Genomic DNA, 17,780 nt, shown 5'->3' with positions numbered 1-17,780 from the left:
GACCGCAGTTCGACACAGAGATGAATGCCCTTTATTTCTCTGCATAGAACAATGCCACGTTTACTGTCGGATGTGTGGAAGCATTTTACCCCAGGCATTAAAGATGGAAAGACTGTGTACATGTGCAAACACTGTAGAAAGCCATATGTAAAGAATGCCACAAAGATGCAGCAGCATTTATCCAAATGCAACAACTTCACTCAGGTTCTTTGATACAATGGATAACCATAGCCAGAAGCATGCAGATGAGTGCCTTGCTCGAGCTGTATATGCAACAGGCTCACCCCTCATGCTCACAGCCAATGTGTACTGGAAGAGATTTTTCAATGTTATTCGCCCTGCATACTGTCCTCCCACCAGACATGCTTTGCCTACTTATTTGCTGGAGGCTGAGTATAACAGAGTCCAAGGAAAGCTCAAAGAAACGATAGCGATGGCAGACTGTATTGCAGTTATCTCAGATGGGTGGTCAAATGTACGAGGGGAGGGCATCATAAACTACATCGTCTCCACTCCTCTCCCAGTGTTCTTCAAGAGCACAGACACGAAGGACAACAGACACACAGGCACATACATTGCTGATGAGCTGAAAGCGGTCATCAACGATCTTGGATCACAAAAGGTCTTTGCAGTAGTTACTGACAATGCTGCGAATATGAAGGCTGCTTGGGCTCAAGTGGAGGAGGCCTACCCTCATATTATGTCTATTGGGTGCGCAGCTCATGGGCTTAACCTGCTCCTCAAGGACATCATGGGTTTGAGAACCATGGAAGCACTGTACAAGAGAGCCAAGCAAGTTGTTAAGTATGTCAGGGGAAAACAGGTAGTTGCAGCAACCTACAACTCCAAGCAAATGACAAAGAACAAGAACACCACACTGAAGCTGCCCAACAACACTAGATGGGGTGGTGTTGTCATAATGTACAACAGCCTTCTGGAGGGTAAGGAGTCACTGCAAGAAATGGCAATATCCCAGTCTGGGGATATGGAAACCACCATCAAGAAAATACTGCTGGATGATGTGTTTTGGGAGAGAGTGGTTAGCAGCCTTAAACTACTCTCACCAGTAGCATCTGCAATTGCTCAGATTGAAGGAGATGACGCTGTCTTGTCAGATGTTCTCAGGCTTTTTACTGATTTAAAAGAACAAATCAGCATTGCCCTACCCACATCCCTGCTGCTCAAAGCAGAGGAGAAGGCAATTGTTCAATTCATACAGACGCGTCAAGAATTTTGTGTCAAGCCGATTCATGCTGCAGCATACATGCTGGACCCAAAGCATGTTGGGAGACCAATACTTTCTGGAGAACAGATCAACAGCGCTTACAGTGTGATTTCTACCCTCTCACACCATCTCAATCTGGATGTGGGCAAAGTTCTGGGAAGTCTGGCAAAGTTCTCTACCAAGCAAGGTCTTTGGAATGGGGATGGGATATGGGAATCATGCAAGCATATCAGTGCACATACCTGGTGGAAGGGACTTTGTGCATCTGAGGCCCTGTCACCTATTGCATCGGTGATACTCCAAATCCCACCTTCATCAGCGGCCTCTGAACGAAACTGGTCACTTTTTGGGAATACGCATACAAAGGTGCGCAACAAGCTGACTAACAAGAGAGTGGAGAAACTGGTGGCTATCCGGGCGAACCTACAACTTATTGAGCCAGATACAGAAGTGTCCACCACACAGCTAGACACTGACACAGAGGAGGAAATGGACACGTCAGAGTCAGAGAATCAGGAGGAGCAATGAGGAGTAGAAGACTCAGAAGACTCATGAGTAGAAGACTCAAAGGGACAAAATAAGAACAAATTACAGGCTAAATAAGCTGACGCTCTTTTTATTTTATTTTAGATGGGTCTTTTTTGTGGGGGTTCAATAAAGTTCAAAATTATAACCAAAATAAAGTTTTGAAAGCCTGCTTTTATTTGTATGGAACAGTATGTCTATTTTGACGACGAAGATAATATAAGGGTCAGAGACAAAAACCATCAGTGTGCAAAAAAACTCAAAATTCCCATAAATTCCCTAAATTCCCGAAAATTCCCATGGAAAGTTTCCTCTTTTAAAAATTCCCAGAATTTTGCAACCCTACTTAGTAACATGGAAGACTCAGTGGTAGCAATGAGAATAAGCAGTCCCAGGGCAACTAGATTCTCATCTGTTCAGATAGAGCAGAGAGGTTTTATTGGCTTTCAGGCTGGGATATTGCATGGAAGTGCAGTATGTGGACTGTTAAATCTGTGAGTTGTTCAAGTAATTAATACTCAGACTTAATCAGTAACAATAAAACAGGTCTTTACTGGTTGGAGGTAGGGACTATACGTAGGTCTTTACTTCATGCCCACAGGCGGGAACTGAGGGGAGATCAGTACCCACAGTACTATTTATACCCCTATGGCCAGGAGTGGTACTGCGTATCACTACGCCCAACAAGTAGTGCAGTCCTGTCCATAGGTTCAAAGTAGCACACATATTACATACACAACATTCCTCCCTTCCTAGCTTTACAGTCATCTCCCCATTTAACATAACGTAATAACATATATACATATATAACTTCAGGTTTACATAACAGAATAACATAGATACATAGATAACTTCATGTCAAAACAGATCACAGATTCAGTCTCTGCGGAAAACAGTTCACAGATTCAATCTCTGTGGTGGAGTCGGTTCACGTTGCTGGAGTGACTCATTCAATAGTCCTTCCATGGATTTAACAGTTTGAACTTCCGAACTGAATTGGCTCCGTTCGGAGGGACCACGTGTGTGATCTGGTAGAGGTAATAATGGTTCAGATGGGTCATCTTCTGTTTCGACTTTTCCTTTTCTGCTTCTTGGAGACTCTCTGGGCTCCACTGTCAGCTGCCAGCTGCATGCGCAGTTCCTCCTTCTCTCCCTCCTTTTTCCGTAGTAGAGCCACCTTCTCCCGATGTTCCGTAGACTTTCGGTGCTCCTCCATGATTTCTGTATGGTGGGAGTCGAAGTTACAAGTTGGGCAGGACAGGACATAGTAATATTCGGTGTCGACGGAAGGGCCCCACTCAATTTCCCAACTGGCCATAACTCCGGCGCTAGGCCCTCTAGCGCCTCAAATGCGGCGCTAAGGCTACTCAATTTCTAGGCCCATGTGTTTGAAGTGTGTTCTTCATATCTCTGTGATGGAGTGAGGGCTTATACCCTCAACACACCCACACCAAATGTGTTGATCAACCAGGCTCTGAATTAAGAGTTTATCTATAGGGAAGAGCTGTGTTTCCTGCCAGGTGATTCACCTTGCAGCATTGGTGTTAGAAGCCTTGAAGCTCCAGGTCACCATTCTGCTCTTCTAGCTGGAAAGGGATAGTACAGATTTAACCATATGAAAGAAGTCCAGAGGGAGGAAAGGCCATTCAGCCCATCAAGCCACTCCACCCAGACTCCACACCACCAGTTAGAGAACACTACTTGATTTCCCTGACTTCCCTTGGGGGGGAAAAAGGTGCCTGTTGATCTAACTCAATCATTTTAGCTGGAAGCTTGTGCCAGATGTTCACAATCCTTTGGGAATTTTTTTCCCTAATCTCTAACCTCACTCGAGGCAAGTGAACTTTGTACTTGTGTGCTTATTGTCCAAGATAAATAGTTTGGTTATTTCCATGTTATTATTTAGAAGATTTGAGTCTCCAGCAAAAGTAAGTTTAGTTGTTTGAGCCTTTAGTTGTTTGAGCTTTTCTTCATTTCTTAGTCCCCAAAGGCCTGGAATTATCCTGCTCACCCTTCTTTGAGCCTTCTCTAATGTGGCTGTATGCCTTTTGAGGTAGGATGAATTAAACTGTGCACCCTACTCCAGAACTGGACTGCCCATTGATCTGTAAAATGTCAATATAAACTGTTCTTACTTGTTCAATGCCCTCCTTATGTGCCCAGTATCTGATTTGCCTTATTAGTTACTACCTCACACCTGCTTTCTGAATATGATCAATGGTCACTTTCAAACTCTACTCTTTTTGGCTTCTGCCAATGGAAAAATTCTAGTTATACCCTCCTTTTTAAGTGCGTATCCCAGTGAGATTAGCCTAATCCCACAATTCCAGTGGCAAACTTAAAATAGGACCCTTTCCCGTTATACACACATTTACCTGTTCCAATGTCCATTACCCTACATTTATCCACATTAAAATAGGACCCTTTCCCGTTATACACACATTTACCTGTTCCAATGTCCATTACCCTACATTTATCCACATTAAAATAGGACCCTTTCCCGTTATACACACATTTACCTGTTCCAATGTCCATTACCCTACATTTATCCACATTAAAAGCCATCTGTCATCTCAATCCATCAAATGTCTTACCAAATACGATCACAAATATTGTAAACAGCAGCAACCCCAGAGCAGGTCACTGTGGGACTCCACTTAGTTTTATTAACATTTGTAAAAATGTTACATATTTTGTAGAAAATTAAGGGGGAGAAATTCGGTATCGCCCCGTTTGGGGCGCAATTATCGTCCAGGTGCAAAGTTTAGTTCTGGCGCTAATTATCGCCTCTGACTGCAAACTTGACTTCTAGCGCCCCGGAGGTGATTTGAATGCTAAATCAGGCGCTACACACCTCTCTTAAGGCGCTAACGCCGAGGAGTGAGGCGCTACCTCAGAGCGCTGGCGAAGCTCATGTGATGTCAGTCAGCAATGGAACACAGACACACTGGCGCCGGCCAGTTCTTAAAGGGGAGGGTCGATCTTGCTCTCCATCCACACCCTGCTCATTGCAGCCTTGAATCTCGGCCTGGAGAGACCTGTACATCAATTCTGCTGGAAAGAACAATGAGGAGGCCCAGGGAAAGAGCTCAGAGTGCAGCCCCCATAGTCTCTTCTAAATCGATGCAAGGAAGGTCAAATCAAAATGAACCTGCAAAGTGCTGCTCAGTACCCAAAACTCCTTCATACAGCATTGAATCTCTCCAGAAGTGTGTCTCTCTCAGAATGCATGGTGCAAAAATGTCGATGACAAAAAAAGGCAGGAAGCGGCCGCCTTTAAATAGCACTCCCCCAGTCCCTTCCCAACTGCAAAAGGTTCCCCTCTACCTGTCGTTGCTAGTGGCAGGCAGAAAGGCAGGGGGCGGCACTCAATATCCGGTCCAGGGCGCTACCGGGGCATTGCATGCTCGACTGACGTCACGATCTGTGGGCGCAGGCGATCGTGGCAGTAGTGTTTAGCGCCGCCGCAAAATGTCTGGTAAATTTCACGAGCGGCGCAAACATCGCCACACCCAGGCGCTAGTTGCTTTGCGCCCCGTTAGCGCTAATCAACCGAATTTTTCCCCCTAAATATTTCTTTCCTCATTGTATCAGCATAATTAACTCTCTGTAAATGTTACAGCAACCTTTCCCGGGGCACAGAGCCTCATGAGCAAGAACGGCTATCGGGAGTTCAGGCCCAGATTTGGGGTCAGTGCGATTTGTTGCTCGTTAAAATAGATGTTGTGCGAGCCACAAAACAGGTGCACTGATCTCGCGACTAAGTTCCCGACATGAGCTCCTGTCACGTGAAAGTCTAACCTGGGAGCAGGAAATTGTGAAAATAATGCAGTGTGTCAACAATGACAAAACAATGCACATCACATGGGCAGAACAAGTACAGATCCTTGCAAGCGATTTTAAAAGTTCTTTTGTTGCTGGATGGCCGAATTCAATAGTTTAGTATAGTGGAAAAAACTCTTTTAAAAGCACAGAATAAAAAATTCAGTCATCCTAACTTTATTTAATACTTCACCAATGAGGAAATCTCTTTATTTCCCCTCAACAGTTCCCTACCCCCCAAGCAACGTGACGATGAAGATTGTGTATGGAAGAAGTCGCTCCATCGGTGAAGTTCATGCTGGTCATGAACAGTTTTTTCTCAGCACTAACAAAACTGATGACGAGGGAAGTAACGCTATTGATACTGAGGTCAATGACATGGCAGCAAACGAGTCAGTCGTTTGGGGCGATTATAAATCAACCAGTGAAGGTGACGAGAGAATGATCGCTGACTGGCCGCTGGACTTCCAACCAGACAGTAAAGAGATTTCAGCAAGTGGAAGCGATTATTTAGATATGAATGTCACTGAAGAAGATCCGCAAAATATTATTTACACAACCACAGAGCCTGCGCGCTCTATTGCCAATTCGGGGACTGTTTGGCTTGTGCTCGAGTGGTTCCCTCCAAAGCCATCTACAGCCTACGATGGCTTCAACATTTACATCCAGAGGCAAGGTAGGCCAAGCTACCAATACCACTACTGTAAAATACCACCAGTGTGATGCAAATATATTGGATTATGTTTCCTTATTCATTATTGTGTCAGCCATGGCTCAGTTGGTAGCACTCGCACCTTTGAGTCAGAAGGTCGTGGGTTCAAGCCCCACTCCAGAGACTTGAGCACATAATCCAAGCTGACACTCCAGTGCAATACTGAGGGAGTGCTGCACAGTCAGAGGTGCTGTCTTTCAGATGAGACATTCAACCGAGGCCCCTTATGCTCTCTCAGTTGGAATAAAAGATCCCACGGCACTATTTCAAAGAGGAGCAGGGGATTTCTCCCCCGGTGTCCTGGCCAACATTTACCCCTTAACCAAAATCACTAAACAAAAATAGATGATCTGGTCATTATCACATTGCTGTTTGTGGGATCTTGCTGTGCACAAGTTGGCTGCCACGTTTCCTTTATTACAACAGTGACTACACTTCAAAAGTACTTCATTGGCTGTAAAGCGCTTTGGGACATCCTGACGTTGTGAAAGGCACTATATAAATGCAAGTCTTTCTTTTCTTTACAATAGGTTGATTAATGAGACGGGGCTACAGCATCATAGCCCTGATCTTTGTCCCATGCTCCCTATGAGCAAGGCTTCTCCCCACAGATCACGGAATTAGCCCTGTAAGACCGACATGCCAGGTGTCAGACCACAGTTCAGACTGTGTACTTTATTAAGTATATACCAGGAGAAAATAATACTCTGAATAAAATACGTACAGAGAAATAACAACAAATGTACAAAAGAACCCTTCCACTCCCTTCAAAAATAAATACCAAAAAGCCACCTTCAAAATAACAATTTTTCAATAAAGCATTTAAAAGTTGCATTGCAGTAACTTAGGAATCACAATTATGATTTTTTTATCACCTGCATCTAGCCTGAGAAAAAGAAACTTTGAAACAAAAATTGTTCATTATCTGGCATTGTTAAGTGTGTTTCTTTCTCCACAACTCTTGAGAATACAAAGGCCATACTATGGGATACTGACGTTCTTCCCTCTCATAAGAGTATATACAGCATCAAACTAAAATGAACACATCCCATACACTTCATCACTGCAGAGGACTGTACCAAAGATGCACTGTAAACCGTTTCAAAAAATTCAGCACTTTAACACATTGATTGATTGTTATTTTAATATTTCTTGTTCTCCTGCAGGGAACTCCGCTGAAATTTTCACGGTAGAAAATAACAGTTATGTGTTCGAGATGGAACTCTGGGAACCAGGGAAGTACGATGTAAATGTAACAACAGTCAGCTCCTTCGGAATCTGTCAAACTAGAGAGAGCTCATCCGAGAAACCCGTGACCTTTTACCTAAGTAAGTATCTTGTCGTGTGGGGTGAATGAGAGGGCTCCAGCAGGCAAATTCAGTTTCAGGGCCAATTTCAGAAGTTGAAATCTGATACAATTGTACTAGGTCAGTAGCAAAAGGCCTCCACTGAACAGCTCCAACACAAGACCAAAAACAATTGAATAGGTACACCTGCCCTCCCCCCCCCCCCCACCCAATTAGTTTGTCAGAAACAGAGGCATATCTATTACAGGTCAAGCAACTGCTCTAGAACCACATGGGTACCATCCTGTCTCCTGGAGCATCAGGAGATATAGATGCCCCTCTAAACCATCGGCAAAACGCAGGTGCCAAGGACTAACCATAAGGCTTTATATGCTGCGTGATCTTTGATTGACTGAGCCTATCTTTAATCAATCAGATGCAGAAGTTGTGAGAACTAGCAGTAAGATGGTATTGTAGGAGTCTACGTACTCTTAGCAAAAAATACTGAACTCGGAGAGGTTCAACAGAAAAGGTTTCATTGTTGAGGCTGCATGTTGAACACAAAATGGAGTCAGAGACTACACCAAGTCCGACTGCCTTTCATCAGTCCACAGCTTCGACTGCTCCTCCCCCGCTCTGGGCTTAACTATGTTGCAGATCGAGTTTCTTAAAGGTGTGATCCTTCTTAAAGGCATGACGCCTGATTTATAGTCTACGGACCGAAAAGCGGATTGTGTCCTTTCTGTGATCGGTACGCCACACAGCTCCCCCCAGAATCCGCTAGTAGGGAGTGTACGAACCGGCGTGGTGGCTTGATGGCACGGCCGGAACGGCTCTTGGCGGTTGGTGTCGGGAGCGGGGCGGTCGGACGTGTCGGGCTCTTAGGTGGTCTGCCCTGCGGTGAGGGTTGGCCCACTTGAACGGGTTCGTCGGGCTCTAGGTGCGCCAGCTTGAGCCGGTCGACCGACACCTTGTCAGTTCTGCCGCCCACTTCGAGGAGGAAGAACTTGTTCCCCGTCTGGAGTACCTTGTAGGGTCCGTCGTATGGGGGCCGTAGAGGTCCTCGGTGGGCGTCATGGCGCACGAAAACAAATTTGGCCATGTGCAGGCTAGGTGGTACGTGGGTTGCTGGTTCGCCGTGCCGGCCGGTGGGTACCGGAGCGAACTGTTGTGCTCGGTTGGCGAAAGCGCGGCGTTGCTGGTCAGCCGACCAGGGGGTCGTGGCGGTGGGCAGGAACTCTCCGGGTACGCGCAGTGGCTGGCCGTACACGAGTTCTGCCACCGAGGCTTGCAGGTCTTCCTTGACCGCGGAGCGTAGGCCAAGTAGCACCCACGGGAGGCGGTCGATCCAAGCCTCGTCCTCGAGGCTGGCGCGGAGGGACGCCTTCATGGACCTGTGGAATCGCTCGCACAGTCCGTTGGCTTGGGGGTGGTAAGCCGTGGTGCGGTTAACGGCCACCCCGAGGTTTCGGGCGATGGCGGCCCACAGATCAGAGGTGAACTGCGGGCCTCCATCCGACGTCATGTCGGAGGGGACGCCGAACCGAGCGACCCAGGTACCGATGAACGCCCTCGCGATGTCGGCGGTGGTGGTGGACGTCAGTGGAATGGCCTCGGGCCAGCGGGTGGTACGGTCCACGATTGTCAGCAGGTGCGTGTGATCTTGTGATGGCGGCAGGGGGCCGACGAGGTCGATGTGGACGTGGTTAAACCTTCTTTCTGGCACGGTGAACTCCTCGAGTGGGGCTTTGATGTGCTGGTGGATTTTGGCACGCTGGCAAGCTATACAGGATCTGGACCAGACGCGCACATCTTTGCGCAGGCCGCGCCAGACAAATCGGTTGGCCACCAGTCTAATGGACACGCGGGTGCCGGGGTGTGAGAGGCCGTGGACGATGTCGAACACCCGTTTTCGCCAGGACGCCGGGACTACGGGGCGGGGTTGCGCCAAGGAGGTGTCGCATTTGACTGTGACGGCGGACGGGCCGCAGGCGACGTCGGTCAGTCGCAGCCCTGGGAGGGTTGTGGGCGCGGAGAGCAGATCGGGGTTGCTGCGTTGCTCCGCTGCCAGTTGAGCATAGTCCACTGCCAGGTGGGCGCCGTGGACGGCGGGGCGGGATAGGCAGTCGGCCACCACGTTGTCTCGACCGGAGACGTGCCGGATGTCCGTGGTGAATTCGGACACCGCGGCGAGCTGGCATTGTTGCCTGGCTGACCACGGGTCCGCAGATTTCGCCATCGCGAATGTCAGGGGTTTGTGGTCGACAAACGCGGTGAAGGGGCGGCTTGCCAGAAGAAATCTAAAATGGCGGACTGCCAGGTACAGTGCGAGGAGCTCGCGGTCAAAGGCGCTGTATTTGGCCTCCGGGGGCGCAGTTGGCGGCTGAAAAAGGCCAGCGGTTGCCAGGCCCCGTCGACCCACTGTTAGTACATGGCGCCAACCGCGTGGTCGGAGGCGTCCGTGGTGAGGGCTACCCTGGCGTTGGGCTGTGGGTGAGCGAGCATGGTGGCGTCGGCGAGCGCCTTTTTGGTCAAGTCGAAAGCGGTCAACATGTCCGCCGACCACTCGATCGCCATTCTGTCTTTCTTACCCCGGAGGGCTTCGTATAGGGGCCGCATGAGGGAGGCCGCTCCGGGAATGAAGCGGTTGTAAAAGTTGATCATCCCCAAGAACTCCTGGAGGCCTTTGATGGTGGTAGGCCGGGGGAACTACTGGATGGCTTGCACCTTGGCGGGCAGGGGAATGGCTCCGTCCTGCGTGATGTGGTGGCCGAGGAATTTGATCCTGCTGAGGCCGAATTGGCGCTGGGCTGATGATGAGCCCGTGCTCACTGAGCCGCTGGAACAGGGTGCGGAGGTGCTCGATGTGTTCCTGCTTGGAGGAACTAGCTACCAGGATGTCATCCAGGTAGACAAAGCGGAACTTCAGGTCCCGGAGGACCGAGTCCATGAGCCGCTGGAAGGCTGGGCTGCGTTTTTGAGGCCGAAGGGCATTCAGAGAAACTCGAATAGCCCAAAAGGGGTGATTATGGCCGTCTTGGGAACATCCGTGGGGTGGACTGGCACCTGATGGTAACCGTGCACCAGGTCGACTTTGGAGAAGACTGAGCGGCCGGCCACTCTAGCCGAGAAGTCTTGAATGTGTAGTATGGGGTACCGATCCGGCGTGGTGGCGTCGTTTAGGCGCCGGTAGTCCCCGCAGGGGTGCCATCCCCCATCGGGTTTGGTGACGATGTGGAGTGGGGAGGCCCAGGGGCTGTTGGAGCGGCGGATGATGCCGAGCTGTTCCATTGTGGCGAACTCGGCCCGCGCGATCTCCAACTTCGCCGGGTCCAGCCTGCGGGCGTGGGCATACACCGGTGGGCCTGTGGTGGGGATGAAGTGTTCTACCCCGTGCTTAGCAACTTTCGCGGAGAAGGTCGGGTTGGTGAGGGCTGGGAACTCAGCCAGAAGTGCTGAGTAGTCGTCCGTTGAGCGGGCGCGGCACTGCCACGCCATTTCGGCGGGTTGGGGGGGGCCATGGCGCCCGCGATAGGTGACATGGTGTTCATGTCTACGAGGCGGCGCCGAGGCTTGTCGACCAACAGGCCGTGGGCGCACAGGAAATCCGCACCGAGGAGCGGGGAGAGCACCTTGGCGGTGATAAACTCCCAGTGGTAGCGGCGGCCTGCGAGGTCGATGGTGACAGTGCGGGTGCCGTACGTCCGGATGCCAGTGCCGTTGGCAGCAGCCAGCGCAGGGCCGCAGCCGCCTCGCTGGATCTCGAGGGCGGACGCGGGGATGATGCTGCGCTGCGCGCCCGTGTCGCATAGGAAACGGCGTCCGGAGGCGCTGTCCGTAACGTACAGCAGCGCGCCTGCTTGCCCCACGGCCATCGTGTAGGCCGGTGTGGGGGCGGTTGGAAACGTGCAGGGATGGCTGCAGCGGCGTGCCCCTGCGCCGAACTGGGTATGGAAGTAGCAGTAGCCCTGGGTCGGAGGGCTTGGGGGACGTGGGGGCCTGGGGGGCCTCGTGGCCGAGCTGTGTGGCCGCGCGATAGAGGGTGAAGTGCGCGCCGACGCTGCGGAGGCCAGGTCGGGGTGACGGCGTGGTTGGAGCTGGCGGACAGGAGCTTATCGGTTTCGTCGGCCAGGGCCTCGAGGTCCGTGAGGCTGGACGCCACGATCGCCGGGCGGATCCTGGGTGGTAGTTGGCGGATAAAGAGCGTGTGGAAGAGGGAGCCGGGCGGTTTCTCGTCGGTCAGAGGAAGCATGTGTGAGAGCAAGTCTAACGGCGTGGAGTCACCGAGGCCCGGGAGGTCGAGGAGGTGGCAGTTGCGCAAAAATTGGGAGGCTGTGAATTTTTTATCGAGCGCGGCCTTGAGATGTGCGTACTTGCCTTCCTCCGGAGGGTTTTGTAGTGTTGTCCAGACTTTCGTGATTGTGGAGCTGCCCAGGGAGGCGAGGAGGTAGTCGTACATCGTTGCGTCGGCGGTGATGCCGCGGAGTCGGAATTGCGATTCGGCTTGAAGGAACCAGGCGGTGGCTAGGTTCTCCCAGAACTCCGGCAGCTTCACAGAAACTGCGTTTGTGTCAGCCATGGTTACGCTTAGGAGTCATCCTGAGCGTCGGGGTCACCAATGTAGGAGTCTACGTACTCCTAGCAAAAAATACTGAACTCGGAGAGGTTCAACAGAAAAGGTTTAATTGTTGAGGCTGCATGTTGAACACAAAATGGAGTCAGAGACTACACCAAGTCCGACTGCCTTTCATCAGTCCACAGCTTCGACTGCTCCTCCCTCGCTCTGGGCTTAACTATGTTGCAGATCGAGTTTCTTAAAGGTGTGATCCTTCTTAAAGGCATGACGCCTGATTTATAGTCTACGGACCGAAAAGCGGATTGTGTCCTTTCTGTGATCGATACGCCACAGTATAACTACGGTCCCTCACACAGCAGTGCTGACCTTCAGAAAATCATTTTTAACTTCTGTAAAATGTATCCATGAATTTTATGTCGAGAGAAAAAGCATCGATCCATTTCTTTCATCAAGCCGCCCATCTTGTTTCTACCAGACCCATTTTGACATTACTTGTGACAGGAAACCAGTAGGTTTGTTGATTTAAAAAATATCTAATTAAAGCAGCCCAGAGAGGGGTTGGAAACTTGTTCCTGGACATGGCCGCTGGAATTTTGCCAAGATTCATAGATGATTGTGACAGAGAATGAGGGGCCTCTGCCCCACAGCTGGTGGGAAATCTGACCCTTCACCCTTGACCTTTCAAACCAAATTGTAACATTCCCAATTTGTGGAGCAATTTTCGGACAGGCTGGAGGAAGACACGAGGCTCATTTAAATATAATATTAACCTCTGGCACCATACAGAATTTCACAACTTCTTCTGAGGCTCTGCTCCCATATAAAATGGGCACATTGCTGTTAAATGGACGAGGCCTGCTTCACAACTTCTTCTGAGGCTCTGCTCCCATATAAAATGGGCACATTGCTGTTAAATGGACGAGGCCTGCTTTGGAATATTTGTTGAAAGAAGGTACTGGTGTTTCAGTTAAAGTTGAAGTCTAATTTTTGGGGGGCATTTTTGGCAGTGAGCATTTATTAACTTGCATGACACATCCTTGCGTATATTTTTATTTCTGCCATTTCTATGGATGAATAACCATGTCTACAAATGTTGGTAAACTTACTTTGTCACTTCTGATGCCAATGCCTTGGCACCCCTGCAGCACCTTCAAGAAATTGTCAGTTTTGCTCTCTCAAAGTAGAGTTTTGCACTTACTACAGTCTCACCACATTCCTACATTTTTTGACCCCCAGCTTCCCACATACTTAATGACTCTGGAGCAGGTGTGGCATTCACCATGGGCAGACCTCTCTATGCCATCCGTATGGAGGAAGAGAAGGAGGAATATATTCAAGAAGGAGTTAGATATATTTCTTAAGGCTAAAGGGATCAAGGGATATGGGGAGAAAGGCTAAAGGGATCAAGGGATATGGGGAGAAAGCAGGGACAGGGTACTGAGTTTGGATGATCAGCCATGATCTCATTGAATGGCGGAGCAGGCTCGAGGGGCTGAATGGCCCACTCCTGCTCCTGTCTTCTATGTTTCTATGAACAGCAATACATGGGTTGGAGAGGAGAATAAGGCAGCATGGCAGAAGAGAGCAGCCCACCAATGTAGAAGCCTCCATAGCACGTGACAAGCAGCAGAGATTTTTCAAGGACATCTCGGAGGAGCTCTGTGTCCCAAGAGTGTGATTGTCCAAGACTGGCATTGCACTTCTGTGTGACCTCCTTCATAAAGATCTTCAGCCTCGCCCCACTGCCAGAACAGGCTCTGTCTAATGAGAGTGGATAAATGCTCACTGTCAAAATGAAAGTGTTATGAAAGTGGCCACTGCCCTGAACCTTTTGGCACCAGATCCTTTCAGGCTGCCACAGGGGATCTGTGCAACATTAGCCAATGGGAAGTCAGGGTGGGCAATGAAGAAAAGAACAGAGTGTTTTGGACCTTACTTTGTCTGGTCAAGCCATTGCGCACCTTCCAGAATTGCTGTGCAGTCCTCGGTGCGAGGGAGTTGGCAGTGAGTGCCAGGGCCATCTCCATCTAGGGGGTCATGACTGATGTTCCTGGATGGCATGCTGCCTGGCACAGCCTGTTCATTCTTTCCTGATATATATACCCTCGCATTTCCGGTATCATCCTTGTAAATCTTCTTTGCACCCTTTCCAGTGCCTCTATATCCTTTTTATAATATGGAGTCAGCCTCTACTGTTGTACACCTCTTCCAGGAGGGCTTGCAGGTCTTCAACCCCCTCTGGCAAGACACTGCCCTGTCATAATATCCCATGGGCACAGATGGTCTGTGGCTGCTCATGGTTCTGGCAAGAGGCACTTCAGATGAGGTCGAGAGATACCAAGTGCCTAAAACCCAATGGTGTTGAGGAAAAAATCTCTGCAGCAACCCCTGGCATTCCCCAAGTGCTCTAATGAAGACTGCAGGCTATACTGAGGCTGCACCACTTCTGCACTGAAGCTTCCTGGGGCTTAAGCTGCTCGCTGCGCTTATAGAATACAATTAAACCAGAACTCAAGTCACTTCATATGCAAATTAACTTACCCAGAAAACTTGCGTGTGACTCTGCTGGTGAATGGACATTGAGGGAATTTACATAGGATTACTTAGGATATACGGCACAGAAACAAGCCATTCGGCCCAACCAGTCCATGCCGGCGTTTATGTTCCACTCAAGCCTCCTCCCGTCTTTCCTCATCTAACTCTATCGGCATAATCCTCTATTCCCTTCTCCGTCATGTGCTTGTCCAGCCTCCCCTTAAATGCATCTATATTGTTCGCTTCAACCACTCCCTGTGGTAGCGATTTCCAAATTCTCACCACTTTGGGTAAAGAAGTTTCTTCTGAATTCCCTATTGGATTTCTTGGTGACTATCTTATATTGATGGCTTCTAGTTATGCTCTTCCCCACAAGTGGAAACATTCTGTCTCTCTCCACTCTATCAACATTTTTCATAATTTTAAAGACCTCTATTTGGTCACCCCTCAGCCTTTTTTCAAGAGAAAAGAGACCCAGCCTGTTCATCCTTTCCTGATATGTATACCCTCGCATTTCTGGTATCATCCTTGTAAATCTTCTCTGCACCCTCTCCAGTGCCTCTATATCCTTTTCATAATATGGTGGGCAGAACTGTACGCAGTGCTCCAAGTGTGGTCTAACCAAGGTTCGATACAGATTTAGCATAACTTCCCTACTTTTCAATTCTATACCTCTAGAAATAAATCCTAGTACTGTACTTGGTTTGCTTTTTTTATGGCCTTGCTATGGTGTCGCAACTTTTAGTAATTTGTGTATTTGTACTCTGAGATCCCTTTATTCCTCTACCCCGTCTAGACTCGCACCCTTCAAGTGATAAGTGATATTCTTCCTACCAAAATGTAATGGCCCAGAAATTCAGGTCGGGGGCTTCCCGTGGGTGCAAGCCCCTGACCTGCACTTACCTAGCGCGCCGGCCGTTGTGCTGTGGGCCCGCGTGGGATTCCGATCCTGGGCCTGCTCCAACTGCCGGCGCGCAGTGCTTGCGTATCCCAGGGGCGCAGTTAGTTCGAAGCGTCCCCTGGGATCACGTGGGCCATGGAGAGCCAATCGTAGCAGGGAATCTCTATTCATAGATTTGATAGGAAGACCTGTCAAATTTATGAATAGAGTTCGGCCCCAAAACATAACTAAAACTTCAAATACATTTTTTTTTTAAATCACATTTTTAAAATAACTATAAATTATATAAAATAACTATTTTAAACAATAATTTTAATTTTTGAAAAATTTAATTAGTTACAAACTGGGCTAAAATAAACTTACCTTTGTTTAAAGTATTTAAAAATAATAAACCTGTGGAAAAAATGTTTTAATTTTACTTAATTCACCACTTACCTTGTTAAAAGCAGGCCTTGCGACTGCTTTTTAAAAGCGTAGCTGCTGGAGACTTACCCTCCCGGGGAAACCTGCAAAAAAAACGGAAGTTCCAGGCGTACGCGCTGCCTCTCCAGCACACGCGTTCAACCTGTGAACCCCTTCCTTTAAGGGAACGGAAGTTTGGTTTCCCGTGCATGCGCAGTGCATGCACGAAACCGGCACTTTCGTTGGGCCTACGCGTGTGTACCCAGCGCGTACTCACCCATGGGGACCCAAATTTCTGGCCCATTCACATTTATCTGTGTTGAACTTAATTTGCCAATTATATGCTCTGCAAGTTTATTAATGTCTTCTTGTAATTTGTTGCAGTCTTCCTCAGTATTGACTATCCCCCCCAGTTTGGTGTCATCTGCAAATTTAGAAATTGTGTTTTTGATTCCAAAGTCTAAATCGTTAATGTAAATTGTGAACAACAATGTTCCCAGCACTGATCCTTGTGGAACACCACTACCCACCTTCTGCCACTGTGAATAGCTACCCTTTCCCCCTACTCTCTGCTTTCTGTGCTGAAGCCAGCCAGCAATGCATTCTGCTACTTCTCCCCTGACTCCACATTCTCTGACCTTGCTCATCAGTCTACTATGGGGTACCTTATCAAAGGCCTTTTGAAAATCCAGATAAATTACATCTACTGCATTATTTAGCGCCTGTTGGGTATATCTCCTCCCAGTTACTACATTTCACAGTAAGACCAAGATACTGAGCTTCCCCTTTAATGATAAACAGCAGCCCTTTAAGTGTTCCTGATTCACCCAGAGACATGCAGGCCTCTCTCTCCCTTTGCTCATTTCCGACACAGTGAACAGTTGGAAATGGAGATGAAGAACTCTTAAAGGGACACACACATCATTCAGGTAAGGCTAGCCCCCCATCCTGCTAGCACAGGTGCACCAACACCACAAGGCAATATAGCCCCAATATTCCGACCTAGCCATATGTATGTACAACTAAAAGCTCCACAGATGTTTGAGGTTACAATAACCAAGCTTGGTTGTATCTAACAATGGTTTCTTGATTTGCCTTCTCTCCTTTTCTTAAAACATTTTTGTGTCCTCTATTGTAGGCCTTGGCCCATTATTTATCTATATATATAAATCGGTACTTCTGTCATTCTGTCATTCTGTCTATCTGTCTATCTGTCTTTCTGTCTTTCTGTCTATCTGTCTATCTGTCTGTCTGTCATCGCGTGTGCGTTGCGGGTATGCACTCGAAAGTTACAGGGCGTACCTACGCGCGCGTTACCTCCAAAGAAAGCTTACGCTTCCGAGACGGTTTTAAGCATATTTACGTTTCGGCCGGGCTAAAATTGCGCCCGCGGTATCCCAAAAACCTTCAACATTCCGCTCATTAGCATCTCATTATCCGCTCATTAGCGACAGAGTGACCTCGAGCTCGACCAATCGTACGCCGGGTTGCTGGCGTGTGCCGCCGGGCCAATCGGTGCGCGTGTGGCCGGGCTTTATCGTTCTGAACCGAGGTGAGTCGCCGCCATCTTGATTCCAAACTTTTCCTTTCTTTTTCCCGCTTTCTGCGTCTTTAAAAAAAACGTTGCTTTTAAAACACATATTGTTTTTAAAAAAAATGATTTAGAAAGTAATTAACTTATCTAATCTCATTAATTTTCCTACCTTTCCCCGTTTTTCCAGGTAGGCCTAGAAGCCTCGGCGTCTCCTCCGCACCCACGCCCGAGCTAGGCACCTCCCGGCCCCACTCGAAGGCTG

The 17,780-nt window shown here is 48.7% G+C and overlaps 1 protein-coding gene across 4 annotated transcripts in view; it reads left to right on the top strand.

Moving 5' to 3' along the window:
• Positions 1-17,780, top strand: part of ptpro (protein tyrosine phosphatase receptor type O) — a 202,106-nt gene that overhangs the window by 89,700 nt on the left and 94,626 nt on the right. For all 4 annotated transcript variants that reach the window (XM_086010114.1, XM_086010113.1, XM_086010111.1 and 1 more), the window contains exons 5-6: positions 5,799-6,248; positions 7,451-7,612. In XM_086010114.1, the coding sequence (XP_085866240.1) occupies positions 5,799-6,248; positions 7,451-7,612 (612 nt within the window). The remainder of the gene's footprint in view (positions 1-5,798; positions 6,249-7,450; positions 7,613-17,780) is intronic.

Source organism: Somniosus microcephalus, chromosome 17 (assembly GCF_052327205.1).
Source record: "Somniosus microcephalus isolate GS21.2 chromosome 17, FLI_Smic_1.0, whole genome shotgun sequence".
In the NCBI taxonomy this organism is placed as follows: domain Eukaryota; kingdom Metazoa; phylum Chordata; class Chondrichthyes; order Squaliformes; family Somniosidae; genus Somniosus; species Somniosus microcephalus.
Note: the sequence above shows the minus strand (reverse complement) of the source record. Positions and strands in the feature narration are given on the sequence as shown.